General features: G+C 62.2%; 1 protein-coding gene across 1 annotated transcript in view; it reads left to right on the top strand.

Moving 5' to 3' along the window:
• RAI1 (retinoic acid induced 1) overlaps window positions 1–26000 on the top strand; it is a 117945-nt gene extending 91945 nt beyond the window's left edge. The window contains 5 exon segments of the mRNA XM_059381002.1: window positions 10211–10562; window positions 10564–15774; window positions 19932–20025; window positions 24028–24077; window positions 24545–26000. Of these exon segments, the coding sequence (XP_059236985.1) occupies window positions 10227–10562; window positions 10564–15774; window positions 19932–20025; window positions 24028–24077; window positions 24545–24559 (5706 nt within the window). The 5' untranslated portion in view covers window positions 10211–10226 and the 3' untranslated portion in view covers window positions 24560–26000.
• The last annotated feature ends 460 nt before the right edge of the window (window positions 26001–26460 follow it).

The raw sequence follows: 26460 nt of genomic DNA, 5'->3' as shown, positions 1-26460 counted from the left end.
CGCCCCCTCCCCAGGCCCGGGCGCAGCTGGCAGCGGCCCCCGCCCGCAGCCCCGCGCGGCTGGAGGGAAGCGCTCCATTATTCATTATTTACGAGCGTTAATAGGTTTGAGGCACGGAGGGTGGGGGGCAAGGGCGCCGTGGGGACCGCGGCCTTAGGGGAAGGGGTGGGGAGGGAGGGGGCAGGGCGGAGGCGGGGCTGCGGCGCGGGCCGCGGGCTAGAGGTCCCCGCCTCGGCCCCGGCGTTCCGGGCGCACCTCCACCCGCCGCCTGCTAGCGGCCGGGTGCGGAGGCTGTGCCGGGCGCCGGCGGAGAAGTGCGGCCCTTTGATTGTGCCCCTCGGCCTCCGTCCTCCGCGTCCTCGCCCTTTCCGAGCCGTAGGGAGGGGGCTGCGGGCCGTAAGCCCCGCCCTGCGCGCCCCTCGCGGCCGCCGCCGCGTCCCCGACGCAGCCCGGGCCTCATTTATCATCATCTTTGGTCAAGTGGAGTGTGCAAGGAACAGCTGCTTCACTCGGCTGACTTCCGAGGGCGGATACAGCGGGAATCAGGGAGATGAATGATGGGGGCTGGGGGGGCAGGGCCCCCCGGGGTCCCAGCGCAGGCAGGAGGGAGGCGCGGAGCGTCCAGCGCCGCCTCCGCCTCGTGGCGAGCGCAGCGCCCCCTTCCTGTCTCTCCTGGCGCCTCCAATTACCGCGGATCGCGGGCGCGGGGGCGGAGGGCGCCCCGGGAGGGGGCCGGGCGCGGAGAGGCACCTCTCGCGGGCGGAGGACTGGCGGGCGCGCCGCTGGCGGAGCCCGAGGTCGGCGTGACCTTGCTGGGGTCAGCGGGTTGGGCTGCGGAGGAGGCGGCGCGGCGTCTTTGGTGGCGCTTTCCGGATTGGCGCAGAGGCCGGGAAAGCGGGCGGGGGCCAGCGGGGGGGGTGTGAGGGGGGAACACAAATAGAAGGTGAAATTTTACCTGCCCCTGAGGGAGTCCTGCGGATTTTCTCCCGGCAGCAGCAGGCGCTCTGCCTTTGTCTTACACGGCTGGAACATCTGTTGCAGAGGGGCGGCAAGGCCGCAAACAACCCCCACACACCCCGCGCGGCTCCCCCGTCCCCAGCTCGGCCCTAGCCGGGCTCCCGGGCTCGCGGTACCGCGTTAACCCTGCTCGCGCTGGGACATCCGCCCGGCAGCCCCCTGCCGCAATAGGCGCCTCACCGCCTGGGACCCCCTAACCCCCGGCTTCGGAGGGGCTTCTCGCGGGGGTGCCCAGCGGCCCTCCCCCGACTTTCAGTGGCCGCGTGGTATCCATCGGGGGGTGGCGGTGGCGGAAAGGGTTAATGGCCTAGTCGCAGACCCTAATTGTCAGACCTGGGCCCCGCTTCGTTTCAATTACCCTAAGTAGAGACTGAATGCGCAATTAACGAAGTCAGCTTGCCAACTGGAACGCCGTCCCCGCTTTCACATTGAGCAGAATACTCCACCAGCTGACTTGGACTAAGCAATTTCCTCCTCTCCCTTTCTCTCTCTTTCTCTCCCAACCCCCTCCCTCTTTTTCTCTCTCCTTAATAATAAAATTATACCAAGCAGTTTGCGGTGTGGCAGGCGGCCAGAAAAGCGTTTCTTTAAACGCCGCCGTCTCACAATTAGGCAGCAAGAGGATTTGACACGCCGTGGCGGCCTGACAGGCGGCTTCCTCCCCTGGGGGCTGGTGGGGGGGGGCGCCAATTCCCTGGCTCCCCCAGGTGGAACGGGGCTGGGAGGGGCTGGCTTGCTAAGCCTCCCCAACATGAGGGTGCTGCGCAGAGTGGGTGTCAAAGGCAGGGAAGGGAGGGGTTATTCCTACCCAGGCTGGGGAAGGAGGGGGACATTCTCTGGCTCCTCCAGAAAGCTGGGGTATCCAACAGGAGAAACTTGATCTCTCTTGTTTTGGCTTCCAGCTCCAGAGTTCATTTTCTGGTGCACCAAGGGGCCTAGAGCTGTAGAGGGATCTCAGACCTGCTGGATGTCCTGGACATCCAGGGACGGTGACTTCACCGTCCCTCTCTGGGCTTTGGTTAATCTTTCCAAAACGAGGGGGGAAATTTGACCTAGAATATGCTCTGAAGAAAGTGGTTTCTGGTGGCTCACTGCTGCTGCCAGCTGGTCTTGTGGGCAAGAGCCAGAGGGAGAGGTAGGCAGCACCAGGTCAAGAAACCCCTCTCCAGCCTGGGCCGCAGACCAGTGGGCCCCAAAGGCACATGGGAGCGTGCCAGCCCCCCAGCAGCCACATGGGCAGGTAACAAATCAGGGTGACTTTGCAGGATTGCCAGGGATTGGTGCCGTGAGAACGGGGGTTGGGGGCATCTGACTGTTGGCAGCCGGCCCCCCTGAAGTGGGGGAGGGGAGATAAGTGCAGGTCTCCCACTTGCTCTCTTCTGCCTCCAGCCTCATTGGGCTGCTCCTTCCATCTGGTGGGCCCTCACCCTTCCTCACTTAATTACACCCTCCTGCCAGCCTCCCCTGACCACCTCTACCCCAACCTTGCACCCTCCTGGGTGTTTGTCTGCCTTGGGAGGACAGGGGCCCTGCTGCTTTTTCCTCTATCTTCAGCCCCCAACTCCACCCCACCCCATCGGATTGTAAACTGTATAGAAATGGGCTTGGTGAGGGAGTGGCTGTGACTCAGGGGGTGTGGATGACAGAGCAGAAGCTATAGGGCTTTCCTTCCTGATTGGCTACTGCATAAGTCCTGGCTGGTCTTCAGGCCTCTCTTTGGGCAGCATCCCTTAGAGCTGTGAGGAGGTTAAATGATGCACCCAGGCTAGCGCTGAACCCCTCACCCATCCCATCTGCCCAGCCATCTGGGCAATATTTAACTGGCAGCTAGCCGGGACAGTTTCTGCACTTAGGGCGTAGGACCAAACAGATGAAGAAGCCCCTGCCCTCATCAGGCTACATTCTGCCTAGGGCGGTGCATGTAAAGCAGCTCATTATGCCATTAATTATGTAATTACCACTGTGATAAGTGCCACCAAGGAGCCCTGCAGGGACCCAGCAAAGGGAAGGGGGGAGCAGCAGGGCCTCATCTGGCACCTGGGATGGAATGGCCCGAAGGCAGGCCTCCTGCCTCCCAGCCTTTGCAGCTTCCCCACCGCTGAGCACCTCTGAACTTGAACTTCCCCAAAGGGCCCCAGCCGCTCAGACCCCAAGCCGCTCAGGCCCCGCTTCCTCCCTGAGCCCGGCCTGGGAACTCAACCTACAGCTCCACTCCGCGCTTCCCTGGTCTCAGGACTTCTCCCAGGGCCCAGGGAAGGTTCTGGCTGCTCCCACTGTTCTCATTCCTTCACACTGAACACCTGCCTGCGCCCTGGCCACCTGCTAGGTGCCCAGACTCTGCTCCCGACCAGGCCCTGGCCCTGCCCTTGCAAAGGTCTGTGCGGACCAGTTATGTCGGCGTCTGACACGCAGGAGCGTGTCATGAGCGGCAGCCCACAGACCAGCCCTCTCCAGCTCTGGGGTGTTAAACTTTTTACTTGGTCAGTAACATTTATTAAAATGAGAGACTTCCCTTCTTATTTAAACAAAACAAAACAGTTCTCCGAAACTGGAGCCCTTGTTCCCACGAGGCAGCAGCAGTTGGCCCCAGTTCAGCAGGGCGCCCCTCGCTTTATTTGGGACCTGGGACCCTCCCTGTGTCTCTATCCCCACCTGCTGGCTTCACCCAGGTGCATGGCCTGCCAGGCCCAAATGAATGAGTGGTTGTGGCCATAAGCCCCCCTTGCCCACCCCATTGCTCTCTTCGCTGCCATCGACGGCTGGTTCTGGATATTTCCATAGGATTAATGTGACACAGACACGTTACTCATTCAATACATATTTCTTGTGCGGGGATATGGGGATAGAGCTGTGAACAAAACGGGCCAAAACACCTGCTCTCGGGGAACTGTATCTAAGGGAGACACCAGCTGTAAAGCCAGCCACGTGGCTTATGACAAGGAGAGGAACTCTTGATAGAAGAGCAAGGGGACTCTTCCAGGCACAGTGGTCAGAGTGGGGTCCCTGGGAAGGTGACACGAACAAAAGTCTTGTTGGAGCCCAGGGAGTGAGGCATGCATAGATCAGAACTGTCTTCCCAGCTCAGGAAGCAGCCAGACAAGCTAGTAGCTGATGAGACCACTTCTCTAGGGAAGTCAGGGTCCCTCAGGGCCTGCGGGGTGGCCCTCAAGGACCGGCTGGGGTGAGGGGTTGGGCTCTCTCTCACCTTTTCCTGCCCTCAGAGCTGTCAAGACACGCAGATCCCGTCTAATCCACATTGCGTGGCTGCCCGCAAGTCTCGGAGCATCTGGGGGCTTGGTGGGAACAGACCTGGAGGCCTCCCCGCCCCGCCCTGTGGGTCCCCTCAGACGCCCACAGCAGCCTCTGAATCAGTGTGTTGATTTGCTGACCCTGGGGTCCCTGAATGGGTGGGCAACCAGACCCTAGCCTTCCTAGGAGTCAGGACGCTGCCCCCACCAACCTGGTCCCCTTTTGTGCTCATTTTGACAGCGAGGGGGAGAGGTGGTGATTTCTTTTTTGTTGAATGGTGAATAAAATGATCTAAAAACAATTACTGTCGATAAGAGACTGGTAAGTACCGAGCTGATAGGCCAGTCTCCCCCTGCTCTGGTCGGGAGTGGGGTGCCAGGTTCTGGAAGGCCAACAGCGCAGCTGCTGCTGAATCCTGTCCTGCTGTCCTATTACCCCCACAATTCCCAGTGGGAGACGGCTGCCTGGCCACCCAGACCGCGAGGCCAGCTCCAGGGCCCTGTTGATTGCCGCACCTCGAAACCGGATGTGGGGCACTGGGGTGTGGCTATGGAGTGGCCCTCAGCTTTAGAAGTCAGCCTCCTGGGGAGACCTGCTGCCCTGTCGCTGGGCTGTGGGACTCCCACAGGTTACTCCTCCTGGAAATGGTGTTGTGGCTTCCTAACTGGGCCTGGCACTTCCAGACACTAGCACAGTCCACACTCCACACACCCTGCGATGCCCCAGGGGCACCCTCCTGGAAGTTAGACCCCGAGGATGGGACCTTCACGGGCCTTAGGAGTGTCTCAGAGACCTCTGCAGCTGGGGCCTTGGAGGAGACCGCATTGGTGGGCTTTCCAAATGTCTGGGAAGTCCAAAAGCCTCTGTTCCCTATTGAGACTTCCTCCAAAGAGCCCTGAGATCCTGCCTCACCTGGGGTTCCTAGCCTCAGAGACAGAGGCTGGCTGGGGGCTCGCCCCACATCTGGAGAGAGGCAAGGCAGTCTTCCCAAGGCTTGCTCTTCTTCCCTGTAACTTGCCACTGGGTATTCAGGACCTGAGCCCCCAGGCCCTCCTACCCGAGGAGGCCCTGCTGGGGTGTATGCTGACCCCTGTGGGGTTCTCCCAGGGAGCTTGCGTGGGTGCCCGTGAATGAGGAGCGGTGCGTGTCAAGTGTGTTGGGGTTGCTGCCCATATGGGGTGGTCTTCAGAGGCCCTCCTTTGAGGTGGGGGCTGCCTTGTTCTCTGGGATTCTTTATCCCCCAGGATGGTCCCCTTTTGCCCTAGCAGGCTCGGTTCCCTCCCTCCCCACCAGCCCTGGGGGGCCAAGGACCCTAACCCTTCCCTAGGGCCTGCAAGGACTGAGTTGTTTGTCTTGTGGATTTCTTCCCTTCCCCTATTCAAGCCCAGCCCTTAGGATTCAAAGTAGACCCCACAGGACAGCAGGAAAGCTGGCCAGTGATTTATCATTTTAATCGAGGTTTCCTACTTAGTATTCAGCACTCACCACAGAGGGATGGGGAGGCCCAGGGTGGTCCTACCTTCTTCACTACTCACTGGACATCCCCCGCCCTATCCCCTGCCTCCTGACCTAGGTAACTTTCTCCTTCTTCCTAGTTCCCAGGCCTTGAGTGGGTTGGGTTGTCACATTTTCCCCTGCAGCTACAAATCAAGAAACCCGGTCATAAAACAACCTTGGGTAAGTGGGTGGGTTGGAACCAGCGGCTTCACAGCTGCTGCTAGAGAACGGAAAGCTTCCTTTTCTCTTCCTCCTCTCCCTCTCTTCCTCTCTGTCTCCCACCAGCCCTCTCCCTCAGGGAGACTTCCAGTCACAGCCTCGAAGCTGGGCTCCACTGGGTTCCCATGGGAGCTGCGGCACCTCTCCTCCACCCTGCCCGGGGTACTGGAGGGGCTGTGGGCCCAGGGACCTCTCTCTGAGGCTGCCCAGGGACAGCAGTTACCTGGGTGACAGCAGGCGGCCAGTGACCACCACTCCTCATGAGTGGACTTCCCTGTGGGGTCTGGCTCCCTGAATAAGTGTGTGTGGGGGGGTCCTGGCCTGGCCTTCAATCCTCAGGGACTGCAGAGGGCCTCTCTGCCCTCCCCTTCCAGCACCTTCTTGCTGCCATGCTCCAAGATGCCTGCTTGCTTGCTTGCTTGCTTGCTTGCCTTTTTTAAGGATTTTATTTATTTGACAAAGAGAGATCACAAGTAGGCAGAGAGGCAGGCAGAGAGAAAGGAGGAAGCAGGCTCCCTGCAGAGCAGAGATTCCAGATCCGGGGCTCGGTCCCAGGACCTTGAGATCATGACCTGAGCCAAGGCAGAGGCCTTAACCCACTGAGACACCCAGGCGCCCTTCTAAGATGCTTTCTTGTAGGTGGGAGTTCTTGGTGTGGGGTCCAAGGGAAGGAAACGTGCACTCTGGGTCTAGTGATCCAGCAAAAGGAACTGCACCGTGGGTAGGCTCAAAGGTCAGTCTCTTGCTCTCTGAACCTCATCTTTTTTCCCTAGAAGAGCAGAACAAAGTGTTACTGAGCAGACCTGCACAGAGTAAGCACTCTGGCCAATGCCAATGGTGCCCCTACCACCCCCTACCTCCAGTGCCTTTGAACGAGAGGGCAGAGGGCTGGGCACGGTGCCCCTCCCCCCGCCCACTTCCTGCCTCATGTGGGGAGCGGCAGTGAGCATCAGCCGGTAGCCTGTGGTCTGCTCTGCTCCCTCGGTCCAGGGCCTGGGACAACTGCCCTTCAGGAGTCCTCATAAGGGACTTGTGTCCTAAGCACTGTTTATCAGGTGCCTAGAGGATGCTCAAGGCTGACTTCCTCCCTCCCCGCAAGAACTTCAGAGATCAGGCCTTGTGCGGACCCAGTGTCCGCAAGAAGTGGACACGGGAAGCAAGGATGGGGAGGTGGACTGGACCTGAAGGAGCCCCGAGAGGATGTGTTAGAGAGTGTCCTCCCCAAACCCCACACCTTCTCCCTCCAGCTGAACCCATTGAGGCCAAACCCCCGGTCTGTCCCCCCCTCTGCCCCCTCCTCCCCTGCCCAGGTTCAGAGGTCATCATCTCTGCCAAAGGGACCCCCTCCTGCTGCCGCCCACCTCTGTCTGCTGCCTGCCTCTCACCCCCTTCCTTGTCCTGTCCTAGTGCTCTTGAAAAGTAATCATAATCATAATAATTAATAACAACAGAGCCTGTGGCAGGCCTGAGGCAGCTCTTAAAGAGGCAGCGCCCCATTTTCTCCTGGCAGAGCTGGTGGGCCTCCTTGGCTCTGGGAGCCCAGCTTTGATGCCATGCCTTTGTTCCCGCAACCTCCCCGCCCCCCCCCCCCCCGGGTTTGGAGGGTGGTGATGGGGTGAGCATTTTTGCCTGCATTCTCCATCAGGCACTGGGCTTCTCGTATTTTAATTGAACTGTCTTCTCTTAGAGATAGATGCTTCCTCCGCACCCAGCTGCTCGGGTGTACTGGGAAACCCGCCTTTAATACAGCTCGGCTAAATTAAAAGACACAGCAGCTGGACTGATTAAAGCCGGGAGGGGGGTATGTGGGTGGGAGGATGACACTGGTCATAGCACTCTCTTTTTAAGTAATGTTTCTGGTAATGCATTTTGGAGAATGTGAAGAAAAATAAAAAATAAAAAATAAAAAAACCCGGAGAAATGTTAATGATATCCACAGGACACTCAGCAGGAAATGGGAGCGATCTGGGACTAATAAAAGCCGAAATGTAATTTGTGCAGATATACGAGGCTCCCGTCTCCAGAGCGGGGTCTGGGTGGGCGCATTCCGGGCTCATAAACACGGGCCGGGGACGGAGGCGGGGCGCGCAGTGCAGTGGCCCCTAGAGCAGGCTCTGCTGGCCAGGGGCTGCTGCTGGGCGGTGACACCCAAAAAAAGTGACTTGCCAGCCAGGTTGTGCGCCTACTCATTTCCTCTGTCCAAGGGTGGGAGGGGGCCTGCTGGCACCCTTGTCCGCAGAGCTGCCTCCCTGGTTGAGCCACCAGGCCAGAACCGAGTGCTGCCTCCCGTTCCTCTGGGCCGAGGCGTCATCACCACGGCAGGCACCTCACGTAATGTTGGATCCACGCCACCAGGGATGGGACTGAAGTGGGTCAGAAGGGTGGGCACGTTTTTCCTTGCTGGGGATGCCTGTGAAAACCCCAGGGACAGGCAGGAGGGAAGGCCGCAGGGTGGTGTTCATTCATCATGGGGCCTGGTGGGCAGGGGCTCACCTTGTGGGACACGGGTCCCCTCTCACAGCAGCCCCAGGCACATCTAGCCCTGAGTCAGGGTCAGCTGACTGCCCAGGTCAGGGGAGGTGGGCCCAGGCTGTGCTAACAGGGCTCCTGGGGGCTTCTGGCTCCCCAGACTCGCCCCGCTCAGCTGGATGGAGCCCCTCCCTGTCCCCCTCCGTGGTCAGTCCCAGCACTGCGAAAGGCTCTAAGTGGGATCCAGGCGGAGAATAGAGGAGGGAGCCCCCCATTGCCCCACTCCACATCTCTGTCCTCTTTCTCACGTCTGAGTCCGTCTGTCCTCAGTGCCTCTTTATTCCTTCCTATCTGGTCCCTCCTGTAACCCTGGAGTCTTGTGGCCCGAAGCAGACCACCCCTTCCTCTGTCGCTGTTGGGAATGGCTGAGAACTGGACTATCCCCCGTTCCCTCTGGGGGACCCAGGCCTCTCTTTCCGCCTCTTGGCCCCCCGACCAGCGGCATGGTTGTGGGTAAATCCTGATCCCCCTGGGCCTCTGGCTGAGTGCCAGACTCCTCCATGTGATATCTCCTGAGCCTTGGAATGTTCCTTGCTCCCCGCACCTCCCTCCTCCGAGGGCCTTCTGGGATGACCTGGCCTCCGGTCAGGGGCATCTTTAGCCTGGACGATGCAGGCCGGCCTGTTGTGTGAATCTAGTTGCTCTGCCCTGAAGCACCTCCACCCCTTCTTCGGGGTCATTTCCTGGTCCGAGATCCTGCTTTGGGGCTGCTTAGACCTCACCAGGGGCCCGAGCCCCTGAAATCATAAACAGATGGGCTCTTGGCCTGGCGTGCCCGGGTGCTGACCCTGTGGAGCTGGAGATGGGAGGGGCCGATCAGGAGGGCCTGGGCGGCCTCATACCCAGCTGTGGGGTGCTTCTCTGTGTCCAGGGGACTGCGGCTCTGTCCCCCATTAGCATGCACGCCCTCACTCTGGGCCACGTAATCTGTTTACGCACCTATGATATCAAAAACAGAAGGCAGGTGCTGCCGTCCTGCGTTACTGGGAGTCGGAGAAGGGGGACGTTTATGCGTACAATGGCTCCACAGTCCCTAATCGACGTCTGCTAGGAGGAACAGACAGATTCCAGATGGCATGGCAGTGATAGAGAGGTGTGTGTGTGTGTGTGTGTACGCGCGTGGTCTCTGCTGGCCTTGGTGAGTGGCTTCCCTGGGCAGGGGCGACCCTTCCTTGGTCCTGGCACGGCCGGGTCACACTCGAACATTGCTGTCCTGGGACTTGATGGCAGGACCCGGCAGGACCCAGCCGGCCCCAGGGGACAGGGGAGTGGGAATCGCTCTGCTAAATGATTCTGCTGGCAGGGAGGCGTGGGGAGTGGTGGGTGAGGTGGAGGGGAGGACCTGCCCCCTCCAGCAGGGTCTGGGGGCCCTGGGGCAGCAGGGGGACCCGGGCTGGGCGGGGGGGGGCAGGGGGCGGCAGGTCTGCGCCTCGCCGCTGCAGTGGCTGTCCTTGCCCGGGCAGCGGGGGCCGACGTGGGAGCAGGAATTACAGAGCACACCTCCCTGACACAGAAGTTGTCAATAGGAGCACAGCTGGTGGGGGGGCTCAGGCCAAGGAGAGACCATTAAGAGCTGCAGGGGAGAGGGCAGGCGGGAGAGGGTGGGAGGCTGGCTTTCGGAGGGGAAGGGAAATGGCCCCTCTGAATCGCTCTCCCCCTCCCCTCCCCGCCCTCCCTCTCTCCCTTTCTCTTTTCACAGATAACCAGCCCGAGTCATGCAGTCTTTTCGAGAAAGGTGTGGTTTCCATGGCAAACAACAGAACTACCAGCAGACCTCACAGGAGACATCTCGCCTGGAGAATTACAGACAGCCGGGCCAGGCCGGGCTGAGCTGCGACCGGCAGCGGCTGCTGGCCAAGGACTATTATAACCCGCAGCCCTACCCGGCCTACGAGGGTGGCGCCGGCGCACCCGCCGGCTCAGCGCGGGGCAGCAAGGGCCTGGCCTCCCAGCCGTCCCTGCAGGGCCGGCCGGCCTTCTCGGGCTATAGTGTGCCGGACAGCAGCCCGTACCCCGGCCGCTACTCGGGCGAGGAGAGCCTGCAGGCCTGGGGGGGCCCCTCAGCCGCCGCCCCCGCAGCCGCAGCCCCTGCCAGGGGGCGTGGGCAAATATGACGACAGCTTGATGAAAAAGGCAGCGGTGCCCCCGGGCAGGCAGTACCCAGAGCAGGGTGCCCAGCTGCCCTTCCGGACTCACTCTCTGCACGTCCAGCCGCAGCTGCCGCAGCCCCAGCAGCCCCTGGCATACCCCAAACTCCAAAGGCAGAAACTGCAGAACGACATGGCCTCACCCCTGCCCTTCCCCCAGGGTGGCCATTTCCCCCAGCACTCACAGTCTTTCCCCCCTTCCTCCACCTACTCCACCGGGGGCCAGGGCACGCAGGGGGGCGGGGGCGGCGGGGGCGGGCAGGGGGCCCACTCCTACAAGAGCTGCACCGCGCCGTCCGCACCGCCCCACGACAGGCCACTGGCCGCCAACGCCAGCCTGGCCCCGGGGCAGCGGGTCCAGAACCTTCACGCCTACCAGTCCGGCCGCATGGGCTACGAGCAGCAGAAGCAGCAGCAGCAGCAGCAACAGCAGCAGCAGGCGGCCCTCCAGAGCCGGCACCATGCCCAGGAAACCCTCCATTACCAAAACCTTGCCAAGTACCAACACTATGGGCAGCAGGGCGCGGGCTACTGCCAGCAGGACGCGGCCGTGCGGACTCCGGAGCAGTACTACCAGACCTTCAGCCCCAGCTCCAGCCACTCGCCCGCACGCTCCGTGGGCCGCTCACCCTCCTACAGCTCCACCCCATCGCCGCTGATGCCAAACCTGGAGAACTTTCCCTACAACCAGCAGCCGCTCGCCACCGGCGCCTTCCCCGCGGGCATCACGGACCACAGCCACTTCATGCCCCTGCTCAACCCCTCCCCGACTGATGCCGCCGGCACGGTGGACACCCAGCCTGGCAACTGCAAGGCGCCGCCCAAGGACAAGCTGCCCGAGAACCTGCTGTCGGACCTCAGCCTGCAGAGCCTCACGGCCTTGACCTCCCAGGTGGAGAACATCTCCAACACGGTCCAGCAGCTGCTGCTCTCCAAGGCTGCCGTGCCGCAGAAGAAGGGCGGCAAGAACCTGGTGTCCAGGACCCCGGAGCAGCACCGGAGCCAGCACTGCAGCCCCGAGGGCAGCGGCTACTCGGCCGAGCCAGCAGGCACGCCGCTATCTGAGCCGCTGAGCAGCACGCCGCAGTCCACGCACGCTGAGCCACCTGAGGCCGACTACCTGAGCGGCTCCGAGGACCCGCTGGAGCGCAGCTTCCTCTACTGCAACCAGGCCCGTGGCAGCCCCGCCAGGGTCAACAGCAACTCGAAGGCCAAGCCTGAGTCGGTGTCCACCTGTTCAGTGACCTCGCCCGACGACATGTCCACCAAGTCCGACGACTCCTTCCAGAGCCTACATGGCAGCCTGCCGCTCGACAGCTTCTCCAAGTTCGTGGCGGGCGAGCGGGACTGCCCGCGGCTGCTGCTCAGCGCCCTGGCGCAGGAGGACCTGGCCTCCGAGATCCTCGGGCTGCAGGAGGCCATCGGCGAGAAGGCTGAGAAGACCTGGGCCGAGGCGCCCGGCCTGGCCAAGGACGCCAGCAAGCCTCCTCCCTTCTCGCTGGAGAACCACAGCGCCTGCCTGGACTCTGTGGCCAAGAACGCTTGGCCACGGCCAGGGGAGCCAGAGGCCCTGCCCGAGTCCTTGCAGCTGGACAAGGGTGGCAGTGCCAAGGACTTCAGCCCGGGGCTGTTCGAAGACCCTTCTGTGGCCTTCGCCGCCCCGGACCCCAAGAAGACGACCGGTCCCCTCTCCTTTAGCACCAAGGCCACGCTTGGGGCCGCCACATCGGACCCCGCTGCGGCCGCCTTTGACTGCTTCCCGGACGCGAGCACCGCCAGCTCGACAGACGGCGCCAACCCCTTTGCCTGGCCTGAAGAGAACCTGGGGGATGCTTGTCCCCGGTGGGGCCTGCACCCCAGCGAGCTCACCAAGGGCCTGGAGCAGGGCGGGAAGGCCTCTGACGGCGTGGGCAAGGAGAATGCCCACGAGGCTTCGGCCTGCCCAGGCTTCCAGGAGGAGGCGCCGCCTGGGGAGAAGGCCACCGTGCCTCGGGACTCCGTGCAGGAAGAGGCGGGCGGGGTGAAGGAGGAGGTGGGCGGGCTGCTGCAGTGCCCCGAGGTGGGCAAGGCCGACCGCTGGCTAGAGGACAGCCGGCACTGCTGCTCGGCCGCCGACTTTGGGGACCTGCCCCTGCTGCCGCCACCCGGCAGGAAGGAGGACCTGGAGGCGGAGGAGGAGTACTCCTCCCTGTGCGAGCTCCTGGGCAGCCCTGAGCAGAGGCCGGGCCTGCCGGACCCGCTGTCGCCGAAGGCCCCCCTGCTGTGCACCAAGGAGGAGGTGGAGGAGGTGCTGGACTCCAAAACCGGTTGGGGCTCCCCGTGCCACCTGTCCGGCGACTCTGTCATTTTGCTGGGCCCCACTGTGGGTGCCGAGTCCAAGGTCCAGAGCTGGTTTGAGTCCTCCCTGTCGCACATGAAGCCGGGCGAAGAGGGCCCCGACGGGGTGCTGGCACCCGGTGACACCACCACCCTGGCCCCAGAGGCCTCCCTGGCCCAGAAGCCCAGCAAGCCGGCCGTGCCCGAGGCGCCCATTGCTAAGAAAGAGCCCGTGCCACGCGGCAAAAGCTTACGGAGCCGGCGGGTGCACCGGGGGTTGCCGGAGGCCGAGGACTCCCCATGCCGGGCGCCCGTGCTGCCTAAGGACCTCTTGCTCCCAGAATCCTGCACCGGCCCCCCACAGGGACAGATGGAAGGAGCGGGAACCCCGGGCCGGGGGGCCTCGGAAGGGCTCCCGAGGATGTGCACACGCTCCTTCACGGCCCTGAGTGAGCCCCGCACGCCTGGACCCCCAGGCCTGACCACCACCCCCGCCCCCCCGGACAAACTAGGGGGCAAGCAGCGAGCCGCCTTCAAGTCCGGCAAGCGGGTGGGTAAGCCGTCCCCCAAGGCGGCCTCCAGCCCCAGTAACCCAGCTGCCCTGCCCGTGGCCTCAGACAGCAGCCCCATGGGCTCCAAGACCAAGGAGACAGACTCGCCCAGCACCCCAGGCAAGGACCAGCGTTCCATGATCCTGCGGTCACGCACGAAAACCCAGGAGGCGTTCCACTCCAAGAGGCGGCGGCCCTCCGAGAGCCGTCTCCCCAGCTGCCGGGCCACCAAGAAACTGCTGGCTAACAACCACTTGCCTGCCCCGTTCAAGGTCTCCGGCAGCCCCCAGAAGGAGGGCAGGGCCAGCCAGCGGGCCCGGGTGGCCAAGCCTGGCGCAGGCAGCAAGCTCTCCGACCGGCCCCTCCATGCGCTCAAGAGGAAGTCGGCCTTCCTGGCGCCTGTTCCCACCAAGAAGCGGAACCTGGTTCTGCGGAGCGGCAGCGGGGGGGACGTGAAGGAGGAGGGGGCTGAGGACCCCTCCCCCCTCTTCAAGAGGATGGCTTCGCCCAAGAAGGCCAAGCCCGCCAAGGGCAATGGTGAGCCTGCCGTGAAGCCCCTACCCCCGGAGACCCCCGACACCTGCCTGAAGCTCGCCTCGCGGGCGGCCTTCCAGGGGGCCATGAAGACCAAGGTGCTTCCGCCCCGGAAAGGCAGGGGCCTCAAGCTGGAGGCCATCGTGCAGAAGATCACGTCACCCAGCCTGAAGAAGTTTGCGTGCAAGGTGCCAGGGGCCCCTCCCGGAACCCCCCTGAGCCCTTCTCTCCCTGAGAAGGACCGTGGGCTCAAGAGTGCGGGGGGAAGCCCAGTTGGGGCAGGAGAAGGTCTCTTAAATGTGGGCCCTGGGCAGAAGCTCCCGGCAGCTCCGGGGACCGACTCGTTATGCAGAAATCCAACCAACAGATCCTTAAAAGGCAAACTCCTAAACAGTAAGAAACTGTCCTCGACTGACTGTTTCAAAACTGAGGCCTTCACATCCCCAGAGGCCCTGCTGCCCGGGGGGACTGCCCTGGCACCTAAGAAGAGAAGCCGGAAAGGCAGGGCTGGAGCCCTTGGACTCCCCAAAGGTCCCCTGGAGAAGCGGCCCCATCTAGGACCGGCTCTGCTCCTGACCCCCCGAGACAGGGCCAATGGCACTCAGGGGGGCAGTGAGGACAGCTCTGGTGGTGCAGGCAAGAAGCCAAAGACGGAGGAGCTGGGCCTGGCCTCCCAGTCCCCTGAGGGCCGGCCCTGCCAGCCCCAGACAAGGGCGCAGAAGCAGCCGGGCCACGCCAACTACAGCAGCTATTCCAAGCGAAAGCGTCTCACTCGGGGCCGGGCCAAGAACACCACCTCCTCACCCTGTAAAGGACGTGCCAAGCGGCGGCGGCAGCAGCAGGTGCTGCCCCTAGACCCCGCTGAGCCTGAAATCCGCCTCAAGTACATTTCCTCGTGCAAGCGGCTTCGAGCAGACAGCCGCACCCCGGCCTTCTCGCCCTTTGTGCGGGTAGAGAAGCGAGACGCGTTCACCACCATATGCACTGTGGTCAACTCCCCTGGGGAGGAGCCCAAGCCCCACAGGAAGCCTTCCTCCTCCGCCTCCTCTTCCTCATCCTCATGCTCGTTCTCCTTGGATGCGACCGGGGCCTCCTTGGCCACGCTCCCTGGAGGCTCTGTCCTGCAGCCACGGCCCTCCCTGCCCCTCTCCTCCACCATGCATCTGGGGCCCGTGGTCTCCAAGGCCCTGAGTACCTCTTGCCTTGTTTGCTGCCTCTGCCAAAACCCGGCCAACTTCAAGGACCTCGGGGACCTCTGTGGGCCCTACTACCCCGAACACTGCCTCCCCAAAAAGAAGCCAAAACTCAAGGAGAAGGTGCGGCCGGAGGGCGCCTGCGAGGAGGCCTCGCTACCCCTTGAGAGAACACTCAAAGACCTTGAGTGCGCGGCCACAGCCGCCGCTGGAAAGCCCCCGCGGCCCGAGGGCCCGGCTGACCCCGCCAAGCAGGGCTCGCTGCGCACCAGCGCTCGGGGCCTGTCCCGGCGGCTACAGAGTTGCTACTGCTGTGACGGCCGGGGGGACGGTGGTGAGGAGGCGGCCCCCACCGACAAGAGCCGTAAGCACGAGTGCAGCAAGGAGCCACCAGCCGAGCCTGGCGGGGACACCCAGGAACACTGGGTGCACGAGGCCTGCGCCGTGTGGACGGGCGGGATCTACCTGGTAGCCGGGAAGCTCTTTGGGCTACAGGAGGCCATGAAGGTGGCCGTGGACATGGTAAGAGGCCGGCCCGGCTGGGGCGGGGAACTCGGGGTCCACAGGACAGGCAGGCGGGCCATCGGGAAGCCCCCTCCTCTTTGCCAGCGCCGCGGTTTGGGCCACACACAGCCGCCGTCGCAGATTCCTCTCTGGGGAGTTTTGGGGTGGAGCGGAGGCCGAGGCAGGACATGCTCGCCTGCTCCGTCCGTCCCTGACTTCCCACTTCGGCCCCTTGGCCTGCCTAGGCCGGCACCCGGCACCTTCCGGCCCGATGCTGTGCGATCAGCTGAACTGCCAGGGGGCCCCAGAAAACAGGCCACCTCCCAGAAGGGACAGCAGGGCAGCCTAAAAAAGCAGGTTGCCCCGTCCAGTACCTACAGGTCCCCTAGGACTCTAAGGTGGAGCTGGGGCTTAGGGAGAGAGCTCTCTGCGCATGGTGGGTCGGATGTGTTCCCCAAAGGCAGGGCAGTCTGGGGACCTCCCCGCACCAGTCATACCGTGTTCCTGGAGGACCTCTGGTCCCTGAGGTCTGTGAGCAGGAGCTCTGGCTGTCTTCTTGCTTCAGATCCCAACACTGGCCCATCCCTCCCCGCACAACCCAGGGCATGGAGCTTCACCCCTTTGTACCCCGACGTCCTCATCGCAGGCGTGGGCACGGTGGTGGCTGCCACTGCCGGGGGACTGTGAGGGCCGAGTGAGTTCATGCCCGTGAAGCTGCCAGGCCTGTCTGAATGCCCACCGACGGTCCTCCACCAGGACGCAGAACACGGCCGGGCCACGGCTCGCGAGCTCTGTTAGTACCACTCCAGCTACGGGGTGGGTCTCGCTCGTCACGCTCCCTTCCAAGGGTGCAGGCGGCCTCAGTGAGCAGGCAGGGACTGGGGGCTGGGCTCAGCAGTCTCTTCCTGGGGCCTGTGCTCTTGCCCCGCCCACCAACACACACATACACAGACAGACAGCAGCCACTCCTGAGACGGGACACTCTGCCCAGCCCCAGGGCACATCCGCTCCCACTGCCTGCCCAGCCGCTGTGCCCCAGGGCCTCGGCCTCCCCTGGTTTCCTGCAGCCACCTTCCACTGCCGTGGGCCATGGTGAGAGACCTTTTCAGGCCCGAGGAAACCCCACCTCCAACAGGACACCTGCCGCTCTCCATGTCTATCCCGTCCTCTCTTTTTCTTTCTCTGTCACTGCTCTTGGCTCCTTCCCGGCCATCCTGAAATGGACTCAGGGCACGTCCATCATTAGAAAGTAATACATTCAGATCACCAGTTCCCTCCTCCAACGCATATGCCCCACCAGGGCCCCCATCCAGGCCCTCCCTGCCTCCATGGCTCTGGGCCAGGCTGTGTTGCTCCTCCATCCTTCTCTGAGCCAGGGCCCGATCCAGTCTCTTCCATGGTGGTGGGCTAATCGAGCATGGGGTAAGCCTAAGTCTGTTCCAGGGCTCTGGTCTCACCTGAGGGACCTGCCCTATGCCCAAAATGGCCTCGTGACCTCCTGCCACTGGGACCATCCCTGGGAAGGTCAAGACGGGGTTGGGGAGGGAACTGGGGGGTGGTGAGGACACACACCAGCAGGCTTCACTGCTCCCCAGCCACATCTTCTTACCTTCCCCAGGGCAGCTCAGATGGGATCTAAAAGGCCTCCCTGCCACGGATGGCCCTGGGCTGTGAGCCTCAGAGGAACCCATTATTATTATTATTATTTAAGATTTTATTTATTTATTTGACAGAGAGTACAAGCAGGGGGAGCAGCAGGGAGAGGGAGAAGCAGGCTCGCGCTGAGCTGAAAGCCCAACGTGGGGCTCGATCCCAGGACCTTGGGATCATGACCGGAGCCGAAGGCAGACGCTTAACCAACTGAGCCACCCAGGTGCCCCTCAGAGGGGCCCATTAAAGCAGCGCGCCCCCCACCCCCACCCAAAGGAGCAGACCATGACCTCAGAACACTCTGGAGAGATGGTCAAGCTCTGAGACTTCCGAGGCTCCCGGCTCCATGCCCTCCCCTCCTGCAGCCTAGGCCTCCTGTCCCCACCAACACCTCTTACTGCTTTGGCTTCCTTGGCGACACACAGACCTGGGTTCAAATCTCAGCTCTGCCAAGAGTAGGTTCTGAGACTCCAGAAAGTCACTGCCCTCTGGGAGCCTTGGAAGGCTGCCCTCCATTAGCAGGTGGTGGGGCTCCCCAGTTCACAGGGGGGCCCCGTCCAGCAGGGTTCCCAGCCCCTGCACACCTGTTGGTACCTTGGCCTCACTCTCGCTCTCTGGGGGACAGAAGTTCTGAGGGGGCCCTCAGGGACAGCCCTCTTTCTCCTCTGACCCCTCCTGAGAACCCCCACACAAACTGCTGTCCCTCAGCCCTCCCATGCCACCCCCTGGGACCTCAGTTTCTCAGTCTGCCCAGAACCACTGTGGACCCCGTCTCCTATCCAGGTGAGGCCTGGCCACAGATGCCGAGTATGGGGGCGCGCTCTTCTCGCTGGGTGTTATTAGGAAGCTGCTAGCAAGGGCTCAGACCCCAGTTTGGGCCTCTCCACCAGCCTGGGAGCCTTTGGCAGGTTCATGAGCCTGGCTGGGGGAGCTGGGGCTCAGAGCCCGGGGGGATAGGCTTAGAAGGGCTCAAGGCCTCTGTGTCTCTGCACCCTGATTTCTTCATGTCCAGAACGCCCCTCATTGGTTTTCTGGGGGGCCTCCATGCAGGCGGGGGGGGTATGAAGCCGCTCTTCTGGTGGTTCCCCTTCCCTGAGGGCTTGGACCTGGGCTAGGCCCCCACTCCTGCTCCGTCACATCTTCTTGGGCCGGAAATCCAGGGACTGTTGGCTCCCAGAGCCCCAGGAGTTCTCAGACTTGACCTGAAGGGAACTGCCAATCTAAAGGCGTGCATGGAAACCTGATGTTCCAGAATATACCCAGCCCCGCTCCCAGCTTGATGCCAGAGAGAGCGCTCCCAGGCATTTCCCCAGGGAAGGTGGGAGAAGACTTTCTCACTCCTGGCCTCTCCCAGATGCTGGGTGTGGGGTCTCTCTTAGTCATGGACTTGGGACGAAGCCCACCCCTGGCCCTGAGCAGTACAGGTGGCGACTGCCCACTCCAAGCCCAGCTCAGCTATTTGGCTGCTGTGTGCTGTCAGGGAGGTTACTCGGCCTCTCTGAGCTCTCCTTGGCAACCTGGGTAGAATTGAGATAATATCAACATCATAAGTTATGAGAGTGGCTGCTTCCAGGCCCCGGGGTCCCTCATGAATGACCCACCCCAGTGGCTTAGTGCTGGGGCCTGGGCCTACCACTGCTCTGCTTGCCCGTGGTATCTACTCCCCAACTCACATAGGGGGCTCTAGTTCCAGACTCTGGGTGATTTGGGGTCCAGCCTGTCCCTCTCCAGGCCCCAGGGCTGCTCTCGATCTTCAGAGGGCTTCCTGGGGTGGCAGAGCTGTCCCAGCCACATCCCTCTGAGGACAGCTGGGCAAGGTGTGGGGCACTGCACAACATCTACAGCAACTCTGCCTTGTCCCCTCCTCCGTGCACCCAGGGAGGGCGGGGGGCCCCTCAGAGGGCGGGACGGTTCCATCCTGGGCTCTGTGCCCTCGTGGCTGCTAGAAAGGGTAAAAGACGATACTTACTGCCTTCATGCTCGCCTGGAGTGCAGGCCTCAGTTTCACCATCTAGAAAGTGGGGTTCATGACAGTTCTCCCCAGTCGAGGAGGAGCCAGTGGGTAAGGACACGCCCTGTGCCCTGCACACCGAACCCCACCCCCATGGCGCCAGCCCATGGCCACAGCCACAGCGGTGACTGGCATCAAGACTTCTTGTCTGCTGGGCACATAGTGTCTCCTGTGTGATCTTCAAGACCGCCCCTTAGGGGGAGGACCCGTCCCCCTTGCCCAGGTGGAGCCTGGGGAGTCCGGGTGACCAGCTGAGGTCGCATAGAGCAGAATGGCAGAACTGGGATGCGAACCCACGAGGTTCAACATTTATCCAAGAAGTTCGACATTTCCCTGCCCCAAGAGGGTCCCCGCATCCTAGCCCGGGGCTGCCACAGAATCAGCCCTCAGGCCACCTGCATCCTCCTCCCAGCTGTTCTCCAGGGACCCTCTCGGGGAGGGAGGGAGGTGGGGCCCGTGGGGGACCCAGGCCTTCAGCTGCAGACTCACCCCGTCTTCCCTCTTTCTTCGCCAGACCTGTTCCAACTGCCAAGAAGCCGGGGCCACCATCGGGTGCGGTCACAAAGGGTGCAGCCATACCTACCATTACCCGTGTGCCAGCGATGCGGGTAAGAGACAGCCTCAGGGGACAGGAGGGCCCGTCTGCACCTGCTCCCCCTTGTCCCCTTCTCACCTCGCTCCCCTGTCCCCGGGGCCAGCAGCGGGCGCACAGAACGGCAGACCGCATGGGCCAGAGGGGTCTGGGAGCCCCAAACCTCACCGAGCAGGCATGGAACCTCAGGCTCCCAGATAATCCTTCATCCAAAGAAAGAGATGGCTCACTGTGGAACGGCAGTCCCCACGAGGGCGGATTTTAGGCAGCCACAGAGGCCGATCTGGTCTGCATTCCCAGGCAGTAGAGTTCTCACCGAGGGGATCTGGGCTCAGGACGCCTCTGCCCTCGGCTGCCCGGAGCCTGGGATCGGTCATCTCTTCTCTTCGGGGCAGGGAAAGAAGTAATGAACACTGCCCAGAAAATGCAGCCCTACTCCTGTTAGGGGCCAAACTGCCCCCAACTCTGGCTGCCTCCCCCATCTCCCCTCCCCGACTCCTCTGGCATAGAACTGGGAGGAAGTTATCAGTGTTCCTGCCTCACGGATGGCAGCGCAGACACAGCCCCCAGCAGGCTCTCCCACTAGCTGGGGTCCCTCCTCCCTACCTGAAGGTCTGCTGGCTCTGCCGTGGGCCAAAGGGACCCCCTCACTGCCCCCCCCCTTGCCTGCCCACTTGGTCCCAGGCCAGCAGCAGCCCCAGCTGAGCCACCACAGGAGCTCACGCAGGACTGAGTGGTGACAGGTCCTTGGCCAGGGCTGGGGTGCTAGGACTGCGCAGGGAGAAGGCTGGCTGCAGGGGGGCGTGAGGCTGGGCTGCTCACGGGCTCCACTCCCCACTCTCCACACCATGAACCCGAGTTTAATGTGGACTCAGCCACTTAACCAGACGCATGGCCTTACCTCAGGAATAGCTACTGCAAGCTGCACCCCTCTTTCTATGGGGATTAATTCAGCACCCTCTCTGTGCCAGGCCCGGCATCTGGCCCCGGCTCTATCCCCAGTTTACGCCTTTACAGATAGCCTGCCTCCCCCGCCGCCACACAGAGCAGCAGGGACAGACTTTGCCTGTCTGGCTCCACATCCTGTGCTCTCTCTCTCTCTCCCCCAGTACGGTCCAGCCTCCTGGGGGCTCACCAGGGAGTGGGACAGACCGGGAAATCATAATCCTTGCTTGCCCAAAGTTTTGGAGCCCAGACAGGGTAGAGTGTGTGTGCTGTGAGAGAGATTGATCCTGTCTGAGCTGGGAGGGAATGCAGGAGGACTTCCCGGAGGAGGCAGGAGGCAGCATTGTTGCCAGGCCCCACAGGGTCAGGGGAAGAGCTCAGCAGCTGGTAGTGGGCGGACGTACATACCAGGCTTGGAGGGATACAACTTCTGTTTTGAATGAAGTCTTCAGAAGATTCTCAATGTAACAGAGATGTCTGTAGAGCCCCAGGGATGGCCACAGGAAGGGGGCCTGAAAGCTGCGGGAGGAGAAGGAGAAGCTGACTCCATCAGAAGGGGCTTGCTGGTGCAGAGACCACATTGGCACTGAATGCGCAGGCCTGAGGGGGAGGGGGGTGTGGAGCCCGACCTCAGACTTCCCCATGTTGGGAGGCAGGTGAGAGGCAGGGCGGGGGGGGCTGCCCGCACGACTGGTTGGGGGGGGGGGGGGCTCTGGTTGGCTGTCGGGTCAGCTCCGCCCTGCTCCATGCAGTCTCTCCCACCCAGCGGGCTCGGCCAAGCCCCCCCACCATTGACCCCACCAGGTCCCCCAGGCCACCCGGATTCCCATGCTGGCAATCTCTTCTGCATGGGCAGAACGGCAGAGCCACCTTGCTGAGGAGGCTGGCGATCCAGGGAGGGCTCTTGGAGCAGATCTTTTGGCCACCTGTCGTCTGCCACACGCGGCTGCTTCCCTGTGGACAGAAACTCATTGGCCGTCAGCCCAAGGGGTCATCAGAGTGCAGGAGGGGGCAGTGTGTGGGGAGTGGGTGTCAGCACTTCACAGCTGGCGGGGTGGGGGGGCCTGGGTGTCAGAGAAGCGACAGCCAGAGAAGCTGGGAGAACAAGTGAGCCTGGCAGCCAGCAGCAGGCAAGAGGGGTCGGGGGCAGAGGAATCAAGGCCAGGGGCTGGGCAGGCCATCCAGCGTGTGGCAGGCGGGAGTCCCAGGCCTCCAGGTGCACCAGGCACCTACCCAAGCCCTGGCTGTCCAGGGGACAGGCTCTCGGATCGCAGGGCACCGGGACTGTCCCCCTCTGCCCTTCCCCGTCGCCCTGGCCCACTGACTCCATCCACTGAACCCCATTAAGGAGCACCTTCCAGGGCTAAGTGACTCAGAATTGCTGGCAGAAGCCAGCGTGCCATGGGTCCTATCTGAGCCTCTCCATGCTCAGGCCGCAGGCCCCCTCTGGCAGCCAGGCCCCCAGGTCCCCAGGCGCAGACACTGGGAGAGTCATGGGGAATCGATGACCTGGCTCCTTCCTATGGTCCCCGCACGTCCTAGGTGGATGCTGGGGGTGGTGACTGAGCAAGCTGGTTTGGGCCCTGATGACCTCCTGCCCTTTACATGTGGAGACCCGAGCCCTTGACTGTAGGGCCTGCTGTGGGATGTGGGGCGGGGAGGACACCATGTGTGCAGTCAGCCTGGGGTTTGAGCTCTGTGCGCTTTGGAAGGTGTGCGTTCAGTCCCCATGCCATGTCTGGCTTGTCTGAGCAGAGGGAAGACGAAAAACTGATGACGTGCCCCCAGCCGCTGGCCCAGAAGTGCAGAGACACACGGCACTTTGCAGTCTGAGGCTCCCCAGCTTCTGACAGCGGTTGGTCGGAAAAAAGGGGAGATAGCCGCAGGCCCGGAGCCTTCCCCACCCTGCTCTCAGGCTCTCGGATCTGCCCTTGCCTCCCCGCCCTGCCTACCAGCCACCACGCTGTCATCGCTGTTGTGATGCCACGGCACAGAGCCACAGCATGAGCAGGAGGAATGTGCTGGAGGGAGAGGACTTGCTTGGTCGGCTCAGGCCTCCGGCTATTTATGGGTTTGGGGTTTATTCAGAACAATGGCCTGTGGGCCATGGGAGGGAGGGACTGTGGGTGGTGGACAGGGACTCAGAGTTGGTGGGGGGGGGCGGGTAGGGAAGCTGGGGCCTCCATAGGTGGCAGCAGGCCCCAGAGTGGGGACTTCCTGAGATACCTGTGCAAGCCTGGGCTGCGGCGGGCAGCAGAAACTGGCCATGCACAGCCAACCTCTCTGTTCCCCCAGGGTGGCCAGTGCTGTGGGCACCCACGTGCCTGCTGGAATTCACCCAGATCCAAGACCTCAGTCTTCCCCTGCCCCCAGACTTAGGTCTGCCTCCCCTTCGAGGCCCCCACAGGGACAAACCCATATCGTGAGTGCCTGCTCTGAGCCACACACATGCAGGTGGCTTGCATACATGGCTCTCATCAGTCCCTGGGATAGAGACACGGTAGGTGGCATAAAGGCCCATTTTACAGATGTGGAGACCGAGGCTCGAAGAAGTAGCTGATACTTGAATCCAGACCTGTGACTGCACCACCCAGTCCATCAGCCCGCTCGGTATCAAGGCCTTCCGGGGCTGGGCATGCATCCAGGGAAGAGTGCAAAGCAGGTGCATGGAGCTTGCCTTCCAGTAGGGCAGAGACCATGAGCAAGTCACTGGTATATAGACCACTAGGAGGAAATGCCAAGTGTGGCCAAGCGAAGTGAGGCAGGGGCAGGGGAGAGACAGGCACAGGGGGTCTGCTAGATCTAGGAGTCAGGGAAGCCCTCCCAAGTGACAAGAAGGCCCTTCTGTCCAGGGGAGAACAGGAACACATGGGCCAGAGGGGCTGGGGGCAGATGAAGGTCAGTTCAACCCGGATGGAGTTTAGACCCTGTAGGATTCCAGCAGGTCGGCTTTACTTTTTGCAAAGAAGCCCTGTAGCCCATAGGCTTGGGGGCACTAGGTGCGCTGCCCACCGGGGGCCCCTTTGTGACACCCGCAGCGGTCCTAACCATCCGCACTTCTCTTTGGTGCCAGGTTGCATATTCATCGAAGAGAACTTTTCTTTGAAGTGTCCCAAACATAAGGTAGGTGACCACGAAGAGCCTTTCTTGGAAGGGGTCCAGGCTGGAGGGGAGCCCCGCCCCCCGACTCTCAGCAGGACCCAGCCCCCATCTGTCCACTCCGTGGCTTATCTGCGTTTTTAGGGGCAGGTTGGCACACGCTGGTCATAAAGACCGCCTTACAAGGAGACGGTCCTGAGGGAGGGAGCCATCGCAGGTGGGGGACAGGAAGGACAAGCAGGGGCACAGGACGATGGACGCGGATCGAGGTGCCGGTGCCAAGCTAGACTAAAATTAAGGTCTAATGTGAGGCGGGGTACCTCCAGCCTAGGAGACTCCGCGCAGCACACGCGGTGCGGACAGGGCGGGAAAGGACGGAGCCTCTCGCTGGGCCGGGGCCACGCCGGGAGGGGCGGGGCTGGGGTTTATTAGCCCCTAGCACGCGTCCATCACCGGCAATAACGGGCGCTCGGGCGTCTCTCGTCTTGCAGAGGCTGCCGCTGTAATCCACCACAACGGCCGGAGAAGCCGCGGAAGCCCGCCTGCCCGCCCGCCGCCGAAGGAGAGGAGCCTCCTGCGCAGCCCCCGGGCATTTGAGCTACTCCCAGCGCGGGGCCAGAGCCGATCCTTGATCCGGATTCCGGGTCTTGGATCTGGCCGCCTAGGGCTGAAACTTGCGGTCCCCGGTTGGGAAGAAAACACGTTCCGGGGCCGCCTGCTCCCGAAACAGGACGACACTGGGCGTTCCCGCCCACACCCCCCGGGCCAGGCTTGGAGAAAGGGAGCCCGCGGAGCGGCCAGACTCCTTGGGGCACCCAGCCTCCGGCTGGGACGCCTTTAGCTTGGGGACACGCTTCTCCCCGGGTAGTTCTAAGAGGACGTGGCACACATTCCACGTGGGTGCTGCCGCTACCGCAGCCGGCGTGGCTTGCATTTGGGCGCCCTGAGGGGTGGGGATGGGGGGGTCCAGAGGTCCCTGGAAGTGGCTGAGGGCGGCTCCAGGCTACAAGGCGGTGAGGGGTGGGTGGGGAGGGAGCCGAAGCCTTGCTGGAGAGGACTAGGCCGGAGGCTTTGAAAGGAACCTTTGGAATTGTGTCCTTCCCACCCACACCTGGCCTCGAGCGGTTTGGGCAGAGCCTGGGGAGTCCGGGACCCATGCTCAGGGGCTGCGGGCTCCCCGGGTGTGGGTGGGGCTGCCCCCGCCCTTTGGCTTCTGTCGTCCCCTTTCTAGTTCTCCGCCCCACCCTTGGAGCGCCACCTGGGAATGCAAAGGAAGGAGTGGTGACCACAGCGCACCTCCGGTGGATGTGTGACCGTCCTTCTGCAAGGGTGGTCACCCGTCTCCAGGGACAGCAGCGCCCACCCGGCACGGGAGCAGAGACAACGCTAGATTCGTGTACAAACCTGTGTACCCCTCTATATATATGTTACATAGAATGTATATATGTTGGGAACATGCTCGCTTCTCCCGTGTGTCGCCGCCACCGTGCGACTCTCAGCACGGGGCCCTTGCCGGGAAGGGGGCTCTGGAGATGCCCGCCTTCCCCACGCAGCCACCACCGGCCCAAGCCAGTCCCTGCCAGTCCGTCCGCCTGTCTGTCTGTGTCCTCAGCTCTGTCCACGCTTCGATAGGCCTGACGCAGCCCCCAGACGGGGCCGCCCTAGCAACTTCCTGTACATATGACTGTAAAATGGTAAACGTGTGTATTATATCTGGCCTCGTTATATAGTGTATATATATGTATACATATACATATATATAATATATATGAAGACTGTAAATGTTAAGACGACTAGTGTTCTTATTAGTATATTGCTTCACACTGAAGATTGTGTGTATCGAGCTGTTTCTAAAAGATGTTTATTTTCCTTAAGAGTAAAAAACAGTCATTGCATTCAGAAAAAAAAAAAAAAAAAGTCAATAAAGATACAACGATTGTTTTGGAAGTTTGCAGCCCCTGGATTCTAACCAGATTCCGCTGGGAGAGGGGGCCAGGCCTTAGGTGGGGTGGGTGGGAATGGAGAAGAAGGTTCAGCGGGGCGCAAGGGCAGCCAAAGGATTTTAATTGTTACCCTTTGGGCAGGAACAAGACAGGCCCCTGCTGCGTGGACACCCACCCAACCACCCACACCTCATGCAGCCCCAGGGTCTCAGGTTGTGATGGGGACCCAAGACTTCCCCAAGCATGGGAGAGGGAGAGCCCAGACAGGGTGGGGGAGGTGAGACCAACTGCCCCGACAAACGGGGATACCAGGCTGTGGCTCCTGTCACAACAGATCCTTCAGGTCATGGAGACATCCTCTCATGTCACCCTGGGAACTCAGGGGTAGAAGCAGGGAGGTGGAAAGGGACAGCTCGGACCACAACAGCCCTTCAGGATTAAGGGTTGATAGAGCCCAACCGTGT

Source organism: Mustela nigripes, chromosome 16, assembly GCF_022355385.1.
Source record: "Mustela nigripes isolate SB6536 chromosome 16, MUSNIG.SB6536, whole genome shotgun sequence".
Classification (NCBI taxonomy): Eukaryota; Metazoa; Chordata; class Mammalia; order Carnivora; family Mustelidae; genus Mustela; species Mustela nigripes.
The sequence above is the reverse complement of the archived record's forward strand: the minus strand, read 5'-3'. Positions and strand labels throughout refer to the sequence as shown.